At 40.5% G+C, this 20,705-nt stretch overlaps 1 protein-coding gene across 1 annotated transcript in view; it reads left to right on the forward strand.

Annotated features, from left to right (window-relative positions):
- Positions 1-1,301: 1,301 nt before the first annotated feature.
- LOC131234926 (GEM-like protein 1) overlaps positions 1,302-20,705 on the forward strand; it is a 30,627-nt gene continuing 11,223 nt past the window's right edge. Inside the window, exons 1-2 of the mRNA XM_058231930.1 lie at positions 1,302-1,767; positions 1,906-2,007. Of these exons, the coding sequence (XP_058087913.1) occupies positions 1,464-1,767; positions 1,906-2,007 (406 nt within the window). The 5' untranslated portion in view covers positions 1,302-1,463. The remainder of the gene's footprint in view (positions 1,768-1,905; positions 2,008-20,705) is intronic.

The raw sequence follows: 20,705 nt of genomic DNA on the forward strand, positions 1-20,705 counted from the left end.
TTGGGCCCACCCACGTCAGTCCAAAACCACATCTATCGGTATACTAACTGCCCAATTGGAGGCATAGAACCGGCTAAAAAAAATGAACTGTCAACATCCTAGAGCGGCTAGAGATCAAACGGTCTTGATCAGCTGATCTGTGTGGCTATGTTATTGCCGCGGTAGGATGGATGGGGACACATCCTATCCATTAATGGAAAAAATAAATAAAAAAAATCCAAAGCTGGTCACTCAGGTGGGCCCCATTTGTGACCTTTTTTTCAACCTGACCCTTTTCGTCGCATAAGAAAGAGTGTGGTCACTCAGGTGGGTTAGGGCCTGTTTGGCCGGGCAGAATGGATGGGATTGGAAGGGATTGGAAGATAGATTCCGGGATTGGCCAGGCATGCCAAACAGACACCGGGTCCTGATCTCGAGATATAGCAATCCCATTGATCTTAAGACAATCCACTGACATCACCATCATTACCTTTAAATCTCATCCAATCCACCCTAATCCCTTCATAATTGCTTGGAACATGTTTGGTTCGAGGGATTGAAAGGGATTGGAAGGCTTAATTTCATGATTAGTTAGGCGTGCCAAACAGACCGGATATAGCAATCCCATAGATCTTGCACCAATCCACTGACGCAGCTACCATTACCTTGAAATCGTGCTATCCACTCTAATACCATCCAATTCCACCCACTGCCCGGCCAAACTGGGCCTTAGGGATTTTATAGATTGGTCCCACCTAGCAGATGAAACCATATCTCTCACGGGAGCCACTTTGGCACATGTGCTGCGGTTCACTTTCTTTTGGTATATCATTTCTTCCCGAGAAAAACTTTGATACCCTAGCAAAGAAGGATAGATGATATGCGGGCACAAGTTGCATAAACAAGTGAATCAAAGTAAAATGTCTAAATTATGAGTCCCATATGTTATATTTACCATGAACTAATAAATATGGTGATTTCATCATCTGACCATCCTATTGAAGGACATCTTTTGGGGTTTAAAACGAAAGTATTTAATGATCCCATTTCAACAAACAAGTGTTTACTAATCAGAGGTTAGAATAACTCAATCAATCTAATTTTGAGACTGTAACTCAGAGGCATGGTTTCCAAAACTTAATTAGTTTGATTGAGTTAATGTATGCAAAATGACAGTTTTGCTTTTGTCTGCGTATCAAGCGTCATCCTTCGTCAGAGTATCAAATAATTCCCCCTTCTCCGTAATCACCTGGGTGAAAGAAGCTTGTAAGAAGAAAAGAATCTTTTACGCGCTTGAAAGCAGGCACGCAAAACGAAGTAACGAACCCCTTTTCCCATCTTTCCCAGCCGAACCGTCAAACCCAAGACATACAAGAAAGAAAACCAGAACAAAACCCTTTCATCTCTTTTTCAAAACCTCCGAAACATTGAAAACAAAAGCAGAAAATCTCCCCTATCCATCCGCACCGTAAAAATCAGCCATCATGACCGATCAATCCGAGAAGGTCAAATCATCAGACGGCCAGCATTCATCATCAGATTACTCTCCCTACCCGAAACTAGATCCGAAAGACGTTGCTCCCATTCAGGAGAACTGGGGCACCTTCGTCATGGGATCGTCGCCGTCCGATGATCCTTCTTCAGCCGCTGTGAAGGCTGCGCCATCATCGTCACCCAAATCCGTCAGCTGGAGCCCTGAATTAGAGAACAATCCCTCTCATGCAACGACGATGCCGCAAGAATCCAATCCCTATGTTTCCCCGTCACCCGCCCCTGCCCCCGCCAGAAGTGAGTTGCTGATTTTTTATTTTTATTTTTATTTTTTTAATGTTTTTCTAATTTCCTTTTTAATATTAATTGGGTTGGTTGAATTATCGTTTGGGAGACGGATGCGATTTCCTTTTTTCTTTTCTGTTTCGGATTTAGATACCATAGAGACATTCCGTGGGGTGCTCGATAAATGGGGAAAGAAAATGGGAGAAGCGGTGAAAGAGGCTGAGGATCTTGCAGGAAATGTTTGGCAACACTGTAAGTTTCATCACATGAGATTTCTTGGAAATATGATTTCAGTGCTAGATTTAAGTATTTGAATTTGCCACACTCACACTCGTGATCTGAGCAGCACAATCACTGGGTGGGTTGCCTTATTAATCGGCCACCATTGATCGGATTATCTTAACCATATGGCGGCATAGAAGTGAATGGTAAAGAAGAATACTGTCAGCAGCCAATTGGATGTTGAGGATCTTTCTGTCAGTGAAAATTTTCTACCTTGGATGTTTGCAGTAGGGCCCACCTGGTGACCTGTCCAGATCACTTAAAAATCGTCCCACATGTTGAAATTTTAAGACAGTTTCCTGACTAGGAAGTTGGTGCCCTCTGCTTACGTTGTTTGAATTCCCCGTAGTTAAATCTATGATTTATTTGATTCATATGGGTATGATAGCAGAGAAACTTGACATGGTGACCTTTCTTTGTTTCTGTTTGTCATGTAATATTTTTGTTCTTCTGTGCGTTCATTTCATTGGGGAGAGAGGTTGTCCTGCATATTGCTGTAGCTTTTCCATGGAAGAAGCAGGTAGTTATTGTTGTGAAGAGAACTGTTTAGTCAATCGAAGCTGTCAACAGGAGAGTTGCTTTTGGGTTAAGGTCATTTCTTTTTGTGGAACAAAAGGGTTCTTCAGTGATAACTTTAGGGCACGTTTGGGTGTTCCAGCTTTCCTAGGGGAATAGAATGTGCTCTGTCTCATTTCGAACAGACTTCTAGTTGTTTGGAAGGCAATTCAGGGGCGGGGCAGAAGCACACCTCTTTGGGGTGCATTATCTGAAGAAAATGCCTGCCCGGATGCCTATCCAAATAGAAAGTTGACCCTTCCAATTTAGACTTTGAGGACAGCTTAATTAAGTCTTAATAACAGAATGTAGTGAATCCATCTTTGGCCACTTATATGAGTCATTTGCCCTTTTGAAATGATCTTGCCGAGTGCTAATCTGTTGAGTCTTTGCCTAAACTTAGGAAAGTACTGCATTTGAATGAAGGAATTGATTTGACCCTGGAGTTTGTGTTATGGGCATCTTTCTACACACATGCACATATGAACATAGGAGTTGAATTGAAGTTGGAGACTTTGTTCAATATCTTTCAAGTGCTGTACTCTGTAATTCAATTTTGGAAATGAAACAATTGAGAATTTTGTCAGTGTGAAGTTGATGAAATTCTTAAACTTTTCTGTTTGATGGCTTTTATAATATTTTTCTAATATGCCCTGCAACAGAAGCAAAAAATCTACCTGTAGTTGTGTATCCAGAGATCTCTTTGATGGACTATCTTGGAAAGACCAGTTGAGTAAATCCAGAAAATATTAATAAAGTACTGCCATAACTTATAAGAATTGAGAGAGATCATTAATAATGAAGTTGAAGTGGTAGACATTTTAGACTCGGCAACCTTTGCAACACAGCTTTACCTCAAACTATTCTACCATTGAAAATTTGATGGATTCTTGATGGTGTAGATAGCATGATTGGCATTTTTGAAGAGCTCAATAGCAAACTGATTTCCAAACAGAAGAATACTCTCAATAGTAGCTGTGATGCAGGGCGAATGGTTTAGACTAAATATGATGCAAAGAAATTATAAACAGATTAAAGAGCAATTCAAAGCATAAAATATACTAACGTACCACATATCTAAGAAATCAAATAAACAATAAAATTCAGATTTCAAGCTAAATCACAATCCCATAATAAACTAAACCATATAAAACATGAATTTCAAAGGATCTATAGAAGGTAGAACTTCCACTTTAGCATAGGCTTAGGCCTAATTCAAAAGGGTTGATTTGATCTCTCTAGGGTTCAGGATATGAAAATCTACAATTAGGGTTTGAGTATGTAAGGTTAGGGATTTGAAAGGAATTAGCGCTTTGGAAGGATTTGGGAATTTAGGATCTTTTAGGAAATAAGGGATTAGAGTTTCATAGGGATTTGGGGATTGGGGCTTGTAATTTTTTTTTTTTTTTTTTTAGTTTTTAATTTTTTTTTAAAGCTAGGGTTTAAGGGATAGGAAGAAGAATAGAGAGAGAGAGAGAGAGAGAGAGAGAGAGAGAGAGAGAGAGAGAGAGAGAGAGAGGAAGTTAGGTGGCTGGCCGTACGATTGTATGGCCTTGTCCGTACAGCCGTATGGACAGGCAGTCCGTACATGTGGTGCTTGATAGAGATGGGATGGGTTGGGTTTTGGTGGAGAGAAGAATAAAGGGAATTAGGTTTGGAGAAGAAAGTAGAAGCAAAGAGGGATTTAAGAAGAAGATGAAAAAGACAAGAGAGAAGTATCTTTTAAAAGAGAGATAAGAGAGGAAAGATTAGGCTTCACACCTTGGCATCATACCATCAATCTCCATTCACAGGAGAGAAAGCTTCAGGGGAAGCAAAGAAATTTCATTAATAAAAACATCCATCCTTAGGGTTGGCCGTTCCCCCCATTTTACAGTCTCAGAAAAGACTTTTTATAAAAAGACGCTCTCGGATAAAATTTTCAACATAAAGATGCTCAATGGAATAAAAGTTGTTCCTAACTCCCTAATCTCAACTAAATATCAAAATAAATCCAATCATGAACAATCAACTAAATAAAAGAAATAAATCTAAACATAGTAAAGTCTATGATTAATGTGATCTAAGATCACACTGATCCAACTGTCCGATCAAAGTGTCCTTAAGATTCAATCATCCTATTGATGTGTCATCGCAATCCAACGGTCCAAACTCCTCAATAAGCAACCCACATGCATCTTCCTAGTGTAGGGTCTTCAAAGATATACGAACATGTGTCTTCAATGTGGCCCACTTGGGCCCATGTAGAGGTCATCAAGCCAAAGTAAAACTGGAGTTGATCTCCTCCTCTGGTATGCTCTGTAAGGTGCTTTGATGTCCTCATCAAGATGTCAACTCCGAAGTCTAAATATCCAACTCCAGTTGGATGTCCACCCAGATAATCTTCCCAAGTATAGCATTCCCAACACTGTCCCAAGCCAAGATAGAGGCCACCTGATAGTCAATCCACTAGAAAATGGCGATTAGAGCCTTAACTTGAGGAGGGAAGAGATTTCTTCTCTACTTCTCTCTCTCTCTCTCTCTCTCTCTCATTCTTCATTTAGTTAGTTTCTTGTTTATTAAACTTATTTTCAAGTATGCTAATAGGCTTATTTTGGACTTGGAAAAGTCAAGTATCATTTTGCAAGTTGGACATATGTAAGGCTATGATCATGTGGATTGGAGCTTTCTTCGATCTATGTTGGATCATATGGGATTCGGTTCTAGGTGGAGTAGATGGACAGGGGAATGCATTAACTCAGCTCATTTTTTGATATTGGTGAATGGATCGCTAAAAGGAACCTTTAGAAGCTCGACAAGTCTGAGGTAAGGAGACCCTCTCTCTCCATTCCTCTCTTTGATAGTGGTAGAGGCTCTTAGTAGAATGATTGTTGGTGCTAACAATCATGTTCTTGTCAATAGTTTCAAGGTTGGCTAGGTCAGTTTCAAAACCTCGCACTTGAAGTTTGTGGATGACACTATGATGCAGGACAATTAACCACTTGCTCTAAAAGCTCGAACTGTTAGAGCATGGCGAATTAATCCCTTTATCTCATAGCGTAGGTCCCACATCTCATGGGTTAGGACCTTGGCTGAACCCCCCTCGTGGGCCCCAAATCACATGGGTACCGCCTCACACGAGCCACCCGCCTTACACGGGCCGCCCACCCCGAGTGTGTCCTCGCATCCCACAGGCTACCCCACTCGAGCCCGGTGTGAAATGCCCCTGCATTAATCACTCCTGGTGAGGAGTCTCGAACATGAGACCTCCCGCTCTGATACCAATTTGATGCAAAACAATTAACCACTTGCTCTAAAAGCTCAAACTGTTAGAGCATGGGAAGTTAATCCCTTTATCTCATAGCCCAGGCCCCACATCTCATGGGTTAGGACCTCGGCCGAACCCCCCTTGTGGGCCTCAAATCACATGGGTACCGCCTCACACAAGCCACCCGCCTCTCACGGGTGGGGCCCACCTCACACGTGCCACCCGCCTTACACGGGCCGCCCACCCCGAGTGTGTCCCCGCATCCCACAGGCTACCCCACTCGAGCCCGGTGTGAAATGCCCTTGCATTAATCACCCCCGGTGAGGAGTCTTGAACACGAGACCTCCCACTTTGATACCAATTTGTTGTAGGACAATTAACCACTTGCTCTAAAAGTTTGAACTGTTAGAGCATGATGAATTAATCCCTTTATCTCATAGCTCAGGCCCCACATCTTATGGGTTAGGACCTCGGTTGAACCCCCCTCATGGGCCCCAAATCACATGGGTAACACCTCACACGAGCCACCCGCCTCTCATGGGCCGCCCACCCTGAGTGTGTCCCCGCATCCCACAGGCTACCCCACTCGAGCTCGGTGTGAAATGCCCCTACATTACACTATCCCATTCTGTGAGACAGATAGGGGTGGCCACATTGCAAGGTTCTTTATTTCTTTTAGGCAAATAGCTATGGAGGTTACTAGAAGGGGAGGGCTACTAATGGAATAAAGTGGTCCAAAGAAAATATGCAGTTTAGGAGAGAGGAGTGGGGTCCGCGTTTGTTTTCTCTATATAGGGCTTTTGGTTTGTGGAAAGTGGTGTTGAAGATCATGCCTCCTTTTAAAAGAGAGATTTCTTTTAGGCCTAGATTTGGTTCGAGAACTTGATTTTGGATGGACCGATGGTGTGGGCAAAGCCCTTTGTGTGAATCTTTTCCAAGGCTCTATAGGATAACAATTGATGGAGATGGCTCAATCTTTTGATTTGTGATCACTTCGGGTGAGACCCTAGTTTGGACGGTGACATTCTATAGAAATCTTTACAAGGAAGCGATCGATGATCGTGTCCGCCTTATGAGCATCATCCATTAATGTAAAGATTGTTCCTTCTAATCTGGATTCTTGGGTTTGGAATGTTGATCCTTCGGAGAGGTTCTTTCTGAAGTCATTTTACATTTTACATGTCTTTAATCAGCTATCATCTTCCTCATCCTCTTGATCCTATATTTGTCTTTTGAAAATATAAAGCTACTCCTCGGGTCCCTGCCTTTGCTTGATTGGTTGGTAAAAACAAAATCCTAACAATCGATAATCTTAGGAAGAGAGGATGTGTATCGTGAATGGGTGTCTTCTATGCTTGCAATAGGTGGAATGGGTGAATCACTTGTTTATCCATTGCCCTTTTGTTCATCACATTTGGTGAAAATTCCTTTCTCCTTCTGAGGCGGCATGGGTAATGCCTCAATTAGTTGGGGAGCTCATGAGATCCTGGCATGGGGGCAGGAAGGGCAGCAAAAGAGGTCAGGTTGTGTGGCATTTATCTATTCCAGCAGTGCTGTGGCAGTGTGGACTGAACGAAACACCTGGCCTTTTTGCAATAAATCCTCTTCTCCAAATGTGGTGTTTTTGAAAGCTAATAGTCTTGTATGTGATTGATGCGTGGGTCTAAGGTGTTTGGGCTGAATCATGAGGTTGTTTTGAGGGATTTTTGGGGCCGTTCTTCACCATTGTATTTGGGATGACACCTTGTCATCCTTCTTTTTTATTTCAATAAAATTTTCATTATCCCTAAAAAAAAGTAAATACTAATAGGATTTAATTTTAGGAGTTTTAGGCCTTCTTGTTGTAAATGCCTATATTTATAATTGTGTGCATGGACCAACACTACATGCATTTGATGAATTAATCTACGGGCTTTCTTATTTCTTACAATGGGATTGTTTTCGGTTGAGACTCTCCAGAAGGTGGTGCAACTTCACCTTTTCTATTGGTGTGACTCTGCTAGAAGACTGGTTGAAGATCCTCTTTGCCAGTCCTTTTCATTATTTATCTGTTTTGTTTGGAATTTTTTTTTCTGTTATTGATAAATTTTCTTCCCAAAATCATGGACTTATATTGAAGACCCTGTCGCTGACTGCCTCTGGTTTCTCTTTTCATGTGGTTTGTCTTCTCGAGTTTCTTCAAGTTGTACTTCATCTTTGAATTTGGAATTGGCCAGGGAATGAATAGGTGCAGGATCTATAGGCTTCGAATATGGCATTCAAAAAATTGATGTCCATATTGCATAAACTTGTATCACATTGGTTGATCTCTATTTCAGTCAAATGATGGCTTTTAATCAACTTCCTTTCCCTTCTCCCTGATGTAGGCCCATGGCCCACTGTAGAGCCCAACAATAATGTAGGCCTACAACCCACCGTAGGGCCCAATATGTGTTGATTTTTAGATTTTTTATTTATAGATTTGGGAGCTTAAATTAAGGATTGTAATTTACAATTTTTAGAAGATATGGGAGCTAATTTAAAGATGTGATTGAAGATATTGAGGGGGATGTGATTGAAGATATGGGGCTGATTTAGAGATGTAATTAGGATTTTATATTGTTAGGCTTTTACTAAGATTTGAAGTCAACTATTATTGACTTGGACTCAATAACTAGGTTGCACGATTTCTGCGTCAAAGCGGGTGATTGTTGGGAACTGCCAACTCTGCATCATCTCCTGATGACTTTGAAGGGGGTGACACAAGAAGAGTATGTGCAAATGATCCAATTGATCCATGCAACTCATGCATGTGGTAGGCAATTTCATTGATCAAGTAGGGGAGCTCTAGCATGGAGGGAATCTGGAGATTGAAATAGGAACATGTGGACGTGTAGGAGAAGATCCTCAGCAAGGTCCTAACCAACAACAGACGGCCCCGGCTTATGAAGACACTAATGGTAGAATCTTTTAATTGTTGGAATGTGGCAGGAAATTCAAAATTGAGGTAATAATTCCGGAAACGACGAAGAGATCTACGAAGTTAAAGGAACAGTTGACATATGAAATGAGAAGTATTGTAAGAGAAGAAGTTCATATTAATGAAGTTCTCTCCCTCTCTACTCTAATATTCTTGTCCATTTCTTTGAGATTCGGGTGTCAAGGTCCCATTGACTTGATAACTGGGTTGCACCATTTTAGTATTAGAGTAGGTGATCATTTGGGAATTGTCAACTCTACATCATGTCCTGATGCTCTCAAAGGGGGTGGCACGAGAAGGGTTCGTGCAAATAATCCATCTGATCCATGCACTCGCAGAGCAGGTAGATCAACTGATGCATGCAGTAGGCAATCTCACTATTATGGAGACAGTCTCAAGTCCCGCCAATTGGATCATAAATTACTGTCAATCCAATGGATAACTTCCAACTTATCATGTTCACATGACATCTAACCCTTCCAATAGGTTGGCCCCATCCCCCCCCCCCCCCCCCCCTCCCCCCCCCCTTTTTTTTGAGGGATAGGTTGGCCCCATCATGAGGAGGCCTTGTGAAAAAATCAGCCTCATCCACTCATAAGGTGGGCCGCACCATAGAAAACAATGTCTAGCCACTGATAATTTAAAAAATACAAGTATGGTCCACTTGATGGGTGGATGTGGCTGATTTTTGCAAAAGGTGATCCTCATGATGGGTTCAACCTACTGGATGGGTAGGATGTCGCACAGACATCATGGGTTTGAAGTTGTCCTGTGGGTGGATGGTAACTTATGGTTCAACTGGTTGGAGTCGAGACTACTCTTTATTGAGAATCTTAGTTCTTACAAGCAACAAAAGGTGATTTATATTGTCAATGCTGTAATTTATTTAATCTGGTGTAGCCATGTAGGTACGTAGGATTTGTAGAGCATGCAAATAATTTCAGAGGAATGCTAATATGCAGGTTGCATCACAAAAGTTCTATTCAGCTCCTAATGGTTTGCATGGCTGACTAGTGTGGTGATTAGGGCTGTTTACTTGGTGGGCCACCACATGGATAGGTGATTTCTCCTCGGGGGGTGGGGGGGTTTCCTGTTTGGAGGGAGAGACTAAAGTGGGAACATGTGGACGCGTAGGGGAAGGTCCCTAGCAAGTCATAACCAACAACAGGTGGCCATGGCTTATGAAGACACCAATAATTGAATCCTTTGATTGTTGGAAGTGGCAGAAAATCCGAAATTAAGTAGAAGTTCAGAAACGATGATGAGATCTACGAAATTAAAGGAACAGTTGACATGTGAAGTGATCGATGCATTAACATTGGACCTACACTTGAATATACCAATGGATCAATTGAGGAATCTGTTGAGAGTGCCAGTCACATTTATAAATATGCCAGTGGGTCTCAACCCTCAAATTAGAGCACCTTTGCAAAAGATGATGGTGGCATGAAAAAGGGGTAAATGTTGCAGGATCCACAAAGAACTATAAAGTTACAACAAACAAGTTGCCACCCACAAAAGTGCAAGCGAAAGAGACATCTACAGTAGACTCTAGCAAAGGTTAAGTAAAGCCGATGCTTAGGGGTGCACCACCAGCTTCCATTAAAGAAGAAGATTCGTCGTAGAGGCAGTACAAGTCCAAAGGTTGAGATTGGGTTTCAACTTGAGGACGAGTTCTTTCGAAGCTAATGCAGGCCTATGACCCACCTAGGCCCACTATAGGGCCCAACATGTGCTGATTTTTGGACTGTTTATTTATAAATTTGGGAGCTTAAATTAAGGGTTGTGATTTACTATTTTTGGAAGATATGATGGCTGATTTAAAGATGTGATTGAAGATATGATGAGGATCTGATGTGATTGAAGATATGGGGATGATTTAGAAGAGATGTAATTAGGATTTTCTATATTTTCTTTTATATTGTTAGGCTTTTACCATCGTAATAGATTAGATTGATTTGAATTCAACTATGATTGATTTGAAAAATTCAAATCAATATCTTAGCTGAGGGATTCTCATTAGAGATTCACTTAGAGGTTATAAAAAGGGGTGGTGGTGTAGGAAGTAGTTAATTCTAAGTATGAGTTTTTCTTTAAGTATTGTAAGAGAAGAAGATCATATAAATAAAGTTCTCTCCCTCTCTATTCTAATATTCTTGTAGGTATACTTTTGTCCATTTCTTTGCAATTCGGGTGTCGCAATCTCATTGAACTAATAACTGGGTTGCAGCACTCTCCCACCTGCATATGTATTGGTTGGTCAGGTTTGGCAAGCTCATTTTGATTTCCTTTCTCAAAGTTGTGAGAGGATTTTGAACCACCTAACTCTTTTGGTTTAATGTGCTTCTTAGTCTTTTGGATGAGTTGATAAGCCTCGTTTGTTGAATAGATATGGGATATAGAAAGCTTCTATTGGATTTTATGCCACCATTTGGTTTCTGATTTGTTGAGGTTGTTTTTGGATCATGAGGTGCACCCCTGTTGTTCTCCTGCAAATCTCCTTACAAATCAAGGATCTCAACTTTTACATCATATGGTATATAGTCATGATCCTCCAATCAGTCACCTCTTCTACCATGGGGACAATTGAATGGAACATTTTCGGAGATTTCAGGATCCTGGCCTCTGTGGTATGCATGGGGAAGCTCCCCTCGACTTGATGTAGTGGTTTATTTTCCCAATAAATTCAAATATGAATAATACCTTCATCTCAATCTTAACTTCTTAACCTTCTAAACCATTTCGTCTAACACCGTCTTGTTGTTAGCCACTGATTTCCAAAATATGCTTAAGAGAAAACTCTGATACCAATTTGGTGTATGGTGATAGGTTTTTTTTTTTAGAAAGAAGAAGATTAGAAAGGGAAAATAGAGAAAATATTAAAATTTATCACACCTTTCAGACACCACATTTAAGAGATTTGAAGGGTTCACACTGTCTGCAAGAGAGAAGGATTCTCCCTAAAGTGAAGTCCTTTTTTTTTTTTTTTTCTATGCCATGTTCAATATGGATACGACATCTTCAAACACATATGAAGCCTGTCTTGAAAAAGGTATAAATGGGCAGTATTTTCAGCAAGGGATTTCTGCTTGAGTTGGTCTTTGTTTTCGAGATGCTTTTATTAATAAGGTTGTGGAATAATTTTGTTGCAGATTCAACTGTCAATGCCTTATATATGAATAGTAGTGCAGAAATTTGCGATTGTGAAAACACTCCATGGAAAACCTGCATTTCTATTTCGTTTTTTAAAAAAAAGTCAATTTAAAATTTTAAGTGTTCCTATAAAGTAGGAGATCATGTTTATGTAACCTGTAAAGTTCTGGAGTTCATGCTCGGATCATGTTCTGTTCTATTCAACCTGTTTATGTAACTGGAACAAGAAAATTATTTGCATGCAACTGGGTCTGCAAAGTAAAGCTCTATTTGGGCGAGAGGCTGTGACAGTCTTGGGTATGGATTTGGTACGGATTATAGGCTGTTATAGTGCTATGGTTAGGTTTATAGGATGTTTAGAGGATTTGAGATTGGGTTACCTTTAAATGCTGGAAATTGGACTCTAGGGGCTTCACAGGGTTGTAGTATGGCTATATGGGCTGCTAACAGGTTGCAGTTGGAGTTCTGAAGCTGTGTATGAAACTGGTTCAGGTTACTGGGTGAAAATGGGGGCTGAGTTTGTAACTTTAGGTGGCTGTAGATATGCTCTACTTGTCATGTAACTGTTAGTTTGGACCAGTGTTGTCAAAATCCTATGATTTACGATTTGAGTTGAATCGTATGCAAAAACAATTTGAATCCCATCTTGAATCCCTTTTTTTATGAATCCTGTGATTTTATTATTTGAATCCTACGATTTACAATTCAAATCCCAATTTATGATTCAAATTATACTTGTTGTATCCTATTTTAGCTTCACTTGACTTTTATTTTATGTTTTTAAATTGGTGGGTGCTTTAAGAATAATTTAGAAAAGGTAAATTATTTTATTTTGTTCTTTGTAAGAGAGATTAAATGATATATATTCTCTTCAATGTTAAATCATGGAGCTTTTTTTAAAAAAAAATAAAAAATGATTTCTTACTTTTTAACTGGACGAAACACTAAATCAATGTTTGACTTATCTAGAATGTTTTTATGGATGGTTACGATCATGTCGAGTTATATGTATTTTGTAAATGATTAGAAATCAAAATATCTTTTTTTCGTCAGTCTACATAATCAAATACCGCTTTTCTAACGTGATTATACATTCAAGAAAAGTAATAAGAACATAAATTATCAAAGGATTCTTGTACGTTTTTTAAGGAAAATATTTTAAAAGACGAAATAAAAGAAAGATAAGAAACCTTTAACACTATCATGAAATGGTATTACTTGGTGCATATTAATGGCAAAAGGATGATTGATGAGCTTTTATTTTTTCCCCTTTACTTATATTTTTTCAATTTTTAAGAAAATTATAAAAATCTTACGATTTATGATACAACTTGCGATTCGATACAATTCAAATCCTATTACGATTTGCAATATGATAACAATTTTGACAACATTGGTTTGGACTACCATTGGAGTTTATAGGTTATAAAAGGGCTTAGGATTTCAGAGTGGGGATTGTGTATAGGGATTTGAGAACTGGTTGAAGGATAAAATTAAGTATTGGGGACTGCATGTGGATTGTTTAAGGATACATGGTTACAGGTCCATTTTTTGGGACAAAGAGGTTCAAGGGTTAGATGGGGTTTTGAGGGTTGTCTACTGGGTATGGTTTGGTTTGGGTAAATCAAAGGATCTGCAGTTAGAGTTAGGGTGGAAGCAAAGTTTTGGGGTTTGGGTAGATTAAGGTTAGGGTTTAGGGTGTACAGTTGAGAAAGGGATGAGGATGATTTTGACATTGGAGTCATTTTGATTGGTGGGGCATTAAAAGCTATTATACGATAAACCTACAAGAGGAAGTGTCCCTCCTAATCGGCTAGTTGGGTTGATGCAAATATGTAGATCCTATATGTGGATCCCAACTTGCAATATTCTTCTTGAAGTAGTTGCTCTTAAGATTGTTCTTGATCATTACCATTGTACCATCTAATAACAAGAGAGCTCCATTCAATTTGATGAGTTGAAAAAGCCATGAGAGACTATTTTTTTAGAATACATGAATTGGTTGAAAGAAGAGGAAATTAGCAACAGTCTAGAGCTATGTGGCTCAAAGAGGGAGATAAGAACACAATTTTTCCATGGCATTGCGTGTGTGCGGGCCAGGGATATTAAGACTCATAGCATGATGGTGGATGGGGTTAGGGTAGAGGAAAAATCCCAGTTGTGAGATGCTTTAGTTTAGTTTTACAAGGCTCCTTACTAGGGAGAGGTGTGCGACTACTGCTAGATAACTTGTGATTTAATCAAATAACTGTAGATGAAGCCGAGCTTCTATTAAAACCATTCTCTAAGGATTGAATTAAGGTGACAGAGGGTGCTTTGGGTAGAGACAAGGCCTCGGGGCCAGACAGATTTCCCATGGTTTTCTTTCAAGTGTGATGGGATTTAAGATAGTTTGATAAACTTTATTGTTGAATTCTTCGATGGAGGGTGTCTTTCATCGGAGTTGGGTGCATCATTCATAGCAATAATCTGAAAAGGGGTTGAAAGATTTCGGGATGTTAGGCCCATTACCCTTATTGGGAGCCCCTACAAAATATTAGCTAAAAATCCTGACTTCCAGATTTCAAGCAGTTCTAACAAATGTCATTTCCAATGTCCAAGGTGCATTCATGGCTAGAAGACAAATTTTGGACACCGCATTAATTGCTCATGAATGCATTGACTTGCATCATAGGGAAGGAAAAGAGAGCATTATTTGTAAGCTTGATGTTGAGAGCGTAAAACTATGTTGATTGGGACTTTCTTGATTACATATTGGGTTGGTTGGGATGCATCAGAGATGAAGAAGGTAGATATAAGAGTATTCAGTCAGCCAAGTTTTTAGTCCTGGTTAAGGGTCTCTCAAAGGCTTCTTCAATGTGTTGAGAGGTCTTCGGTAGGGGGATCTGTCTCTCCCTTTGTTTGTGGTAGTAGCAGATGCTTGAAGTAAAATGTTGGAAAAATGGTTATTCGTGGCTCTCATAGCGGGTTTAAGGTGGATAAAGTAGAGCTTCAAATCTCTCACCTCTAGTTCTCCGATGATACTATCCTTTATTTATTTATTTATTTAAATTTTATGCGGAAGAAGATGAGATGTATAATTTGAGAAAGATTGTTAGATGTTTGAACTAGTGTCAGGTTTGAAGGTGAATATGCTTAAAAGCGAGATGTTGGGTGTTGGTACCTTTGAGGAGAGGGAGAGGCTTGTGCAAGTATTTGACTGTTGTGTTAAGTCATTTCATTATTCGTATCTCTTCATTCCTAAGGCTTGCAAAGCTTCTGTTGGACATGGTTATTGAAAGAGTAGAAAGGAAATTATCAAGGTGAAAAAATTGGCCCCTTTCATTAAGAAGAAGACTAATGTAAATTAAAATAGCATTTTCGAATTTGCTACTTTATTTTATGTCGCTTTTTAAGTGTCTAAAGGTTGTCTTAAACAAAATGGAGAGTCCAAGATGTGATTTTTTGTGGTAAGGTGCAGAAGAGAAACAAAAGTTCTATCTCTTGATGTGGGAAGAGGTGTATAAGCCTTATGGGGAGGGGGTGTAGGTGTAAGGAAGCTGGAGGTTATGAATTCAATGTTGTTAGGCAAATGGTTATGGAGATTTGGTATTAAGGAAGGACGTCAAGTTGGAACAGTCAAGTGTGGACAAAATTGTTTGGAAAACTGACAAATCTAGAGAATTCTCAGTCAAATCTTTTTACAGGAGTATGGACGAGGATCCCTCAAGAGGAGTAGAGACCCATACTAATCACGTTTGGAAATACAAAGCTCCACCCAAGATTGTGGCCTTCAGCTGGTTGGTTGGTAAAAAGAAAGTCCTAACAGTGGATAACTTGAGAAAAAAGGGGCATGATTATCACTAATGTTTGTCTATGCTGCATAGCGAGTGAAGAATCGGTGGACCACCTCTTCATCCACTGTCCCTTCATCACTCGGATCTGGTCAGATTTTCTATCCCGTTTTGATATCGTTTGGGCCTCCCCAAACGAGACTGGAAAATTCCTTAAGGCGTGGCATGGTCCAAGACCGGGTATTTAGAGGACAGATTTATGGAGAATGTCCCTTCTTGCTATCTGGTGGACAGTGCGGGAAGAAAGAAATGGAAGATGTTTCAAATCCGTCGGATTCCATAGTGCTTGGAGAGAGGAGACTGTTAGTTGAGTGGGCTTCTAATGCAGAAAATTTAATGGGCTGTAATCTGCAGTTTTTAGGAGTGTAGCATCCCCGCTATGTCAATGGCTTAGCCATCTCTGTAATTCTCCCTTTTTAATATAAATCGTTATCTTTCAAAAAAAAAAAAAAAGGTAGCTTATGGAGGGAGGTGATAGCATGGTGTTTTATTGGATTCTCATTAGAAGATGGAAAGTAGATTCGCTTCTGGGAGGACGTCTAAGCATGTGAGAGCATTATGAGAGGATTTTTCTGAGGTTAGCAAGGTTTTTTTTTTTTCCTGAGGTTAGCAAGGTTATCTCTGAAAGCAAATTGTTTGTTGCATTTCAGTTTTAAGTAATAGACTGGCACGATCTTTTCCATGTCGGAGGAATTTGTTGGAGGGAGAAGTGGACGATCTCATTCGGATTTTGGAGTAGCTTCATAGTTTCTATCCTTCTTTAGGAGATAGGGACGTGATGGTGTGGAATAAAGAATGTCTAGTTGGTTCTCGACTAGCTCTTTCTACATGGTGATTCTCGGGCCATCATCCTGAGAGGGGTGTGTGTGTGTGTGTGTGTGTGTAGGTTACAATGCCTTTGTTTGGCACTATGGTACCCTCTTAAGGTAGCTTATGGAGGGAGGTGATTGCGTGTGTGTGTGTGAGCTTATGGAGGGAGGTTATCTCTGAAAGCAAATTGTTTGTTTCTTTTTCAGTTTTAAGTAATAGGCTGGTGCGGTCTCATTCGGCTTTTGGAAAAGCTTCATAGTTTATATCCTTCTTTAGGAAATAAGGACGTGATGGTGTGGAATAAAGAAAGTCTAGTTGGTTCTCGGTTAGCTCTTTCTATAGGTTGATTCTCGGGCCATCGTCCTGAGAACACAAAGGTCACAATGCCTTTGTTTGGCACCATGGTGCCCTCCTAAGGTAGCGGCCCTTGCATGGCTAGTGGGAAGGAATAAGGTGCTCATAGTTGTTAATCTTAAGAAGAGGAAGATGGTAATTCCTAATTTCTGTGTGGTGCGCATATAGAATGCAGAATTGGTTGGTCACTTTATCCATTGCTTCTGTATTGGAGAGATGTGAGAGAGGTTCTTGGTGATCTTCAAAGTGTCGTGGGTGATGCCAGGATCCATTGAGAGCCTCTTTTTGTCTTGGCATGTAGAAGAAAGGGAGGATGAGTTGGAAGCTATCCATGCTGGCAGGTATTTGGGCTTTACGGGGAGAAAGGAATAATCAACACTTTTGTAATCGTAGCAGGATGGCATCAAAGGTATTTAGAAGGCAAAGTTGGATGTAATGGGCTGGGCCTAGAATATAAAGGCTCTTGTTGAGTGTTGCCTCTCGTCTTTATCTTGGTTTGCCTTGTAATTTTCCTTAGATTTTTTTTTTTTTTTTGGCCTTTTGCTTTTATTTTTATAAAATCATTACCTTTAAAAAAAAAAAAAAAAAAAAAAAAAAAAAACACCCATAATTTGGACAAACAATGTCCATGTAGGCTATGCTTGTCATGGCTTGAATGCTTTTCCGAGCATAGACCATGTGGCACTCTTGCACATCCCCTTTGTGAACACCTTAGCCTACCACTCAAGTGTATCCATGCTACTTACAAGACAAGCAAGAGCACATGGGAATGGAAGTGAAGAAGGTTTCTATTACTTGAGAGATCTATGACTCGCAATTTTTTTTCGGGTGAGTTACAAACGAGGACTCTCCTTATATAAGGTAGGAACCTTCTATCTACTTGAATAGTTTTGGATGGTGCTCAATGGCGACAATCCAACGGCTAGGAATAACCTAGAAAATTTTTAGATAATTCTACACCACTGTTGCTATATGAACCCACCAGAAAATTGGATAAACTTTTAGATATCTCTATGCTAGTATATACACTTCTACCATTCTCTAGAATTCTCTACACAACCCTACACACTACGCATAGTCCTCTTTGCCTACTCGAAGAGCCAAAATTAGCCAAGTCCTTGGAATAGCCACTTTGGATTATAAGGTCGGTGACAATCTCCCCCACCTATTGTGTTGACACCCTCGTTGATGATCCTCCATCTTGGATCCTTGAATTGTGATAGCATATTGAATTACTTTCTTCATGAGCCAATCCCATGTTGGCCTTTGTTGTGGAGTCATGTGCCCACCCTTCCTGTCATGCCGGGCTTGCTCTCCTTACTCATAGCTGCCATCTTTTTCTCATGTCACCCCTGATTAGCTCCAAGGCTAAGAAGTCCCAACCTTGGCCTTTCCCTTTCTCGCTATAGTGACTATGCAAGGATATCCCTCATAGGGAATTGGAATTTCCTTTGCCTTGCTCAGGAAATTCATGCCAATATGACCTTAAAGTTGTCTATCGTAATGATGGAGAGACTCATCTTGCCGACCCATCCACCCATGCATGCCTCAACATCTTTGGCCACACTTTGTATGGGCTTGGCATCAAAGTTCACTGCCTTGATTCTACCTGAGTCCTTCACCGACTTCAGACCTATTCATTTAAGTCCTCCCCATGTCTACCATGGCTAGAGTGGGTATTATTTCCCATTCAAGTGTCTTGGCCTTCTTTGCAGTTTGAGCCTTCAACGTGTTTAGTACCAGCTCGATTACCTCAACTTATTACCTGGTCTTCCTCACTTGGATCAAGGGCTTCTTGTATGGGCACTTTCTTACCTGATGGTCACCATCGCAATTAAGCAACTTCAGCTCTTTTCTTGGCTCCTATGTTCACCCACCATGGCATGGAGTTACATCAATCCAATCTCAAACTCCTCATTACTTGCATGTTCCCTTTCACTTAACTTTGTTACAGGAGCCATCGGGCTTGTATCTTCTCACTCTCCCTAGCTAGATGAGGCCCATCATAAATGAAGCATTTGATCTCTCGTGGTTTGTACATGTCCTGTCCTTACCATCCCTTCCACTTAATGGCATGTTATATCCCACCTTGAGGTTGATATAGTACTGTTCACCCCCACCTTTGCCGCGAATATTCCTATGAGATATTGGAATAGATGAGTCATCTCTCATGAACTCCAATAAATGATTTTTCTGTTGCCATGGATGCTGAGGCCCTACATGCCGCATCATTACAGTTCTTGCTGGGCCTAGTGTTTTAGGTCATCCTTGAAGTCGAAGAGCTCCTTCTCAAGCAGGTCAAGAATCTATAGTATGAATGTTAATAATTCCTTAAAATATTTATGAATGAATCCCATATGCTTCAACCACTTCAAGTTCCATTCCGCTAGATGCTCAAAATTCTTTGGACAATTGCTTCTTAATCTCCCTCTTGAAGTCCTCCCAAGTATCGATGGTGCATGTATCTTGGTTCCACCACCATAGAGTGTCCAGTCAGCGAGGTACATCACCGTAATCTGCACCTTATCCTTCCAGTCCTCCAGCGAGATGGCCTCGAAATATTGCTCTCCATGCTGGAAATTATTCATCTCTCTAGTGTCCCTCATTCTGTTGAAGGTCTTAGGGGTCTGATGGTCTCACCTTCGCTTGGAAAGCTTCCATATCTTGACGTTGAGTATCGGCCAAATTTTTTTGGGCACCTAACTTCTCCCCCTCGGTCTTCAAGCACACTCTTGAGGCCCTCTATATTTTTTCCATTAACTTGAACCAGTCTTGCCCTTCAACCATGTTAATCTCCATCCATGTGAGTCGCGCTTCCATAGTTGCCACTAAGTCATGTGAATTTCCCTTCCTCAACTTGCTCAGACCAAACCCCTTGTCCCCAAATGATTGTAATCAACCTACTATTAGATGGCATTTGATTGTAATCAGCCTATGTCATAGTCTATTACATTGCATCTGTGGGAGTTTTGTGCTCATTGCCAGTCCCAAGCATGGATGGAGGAGGACAGTTGCGTTAGGTTGGCAGCCGGCGTAAAACTTATGCCATAAGTTCCAGCATGAATCTGAACAATATGAATTGATGGAGTGGAATGGCAGAAAAGGATTCATGTAGCTGACCCCAATTTGTCTGATAAGGCTTAGTTGATGATGATGATGAAACCACAAGTGTCCAATCCCTTCGTAACCATGCTCTAGTACCACTTGTTATGGCTCGAATGCCTCCCCAAGCATAGTGTGCAGCACTCTTACACACTACCTCTCTGAATGAGTCAGTCTACCACCCAATCATAGCTAAAGCTGCTTAGAAGACGAGTGCACCAGCGAGAATCGAAGTGTAGAAGGATTCTATTACTCAAGATCTCCAAAGCTTGCGACTTTTTGAGGTGAGTTACATATGAGGACCCCTCATTATATAGGGCTAGAAACCTTCTAGGTTCTTTACATGAATGGTTAGGGTGGTGTCATGTGGTGACCATCCAATAGCTAGGAATACTCTAGAAACATCTTAGATTATTCTACACTATTGCTACACCTCTCTATATACTATGCACAATTCTCTTAATCTACAACAAGAACCAAGAGCCTTTGGCTGTTCCTGGAATAGTTGCTTTGGGTTGTCTGGTCCATCCCATGCTACCCCAACTTCCTAAGTTAAGCGGCCCATGTCCAATCTGTCACATGCCGCTCACAACTTCCAAGTGTAACCCCCTGCCCCAACACACTCACACAACTCTACTACCTATATACAAACCTC

Source organism: Magnolia sinica, chromosome 2, assembly GCF_029962835.1.
Source record: "Magnolia sinica isolate HGM2019 chromosome 2, MsV1, whole genome shotgun sequence".
NCBI lineage: Eukaryota > Viridiplantae > Streptophyta > Magnoliopsida > Magnoliales > Magnoliaceae > Magnolia > Magnolia sinica.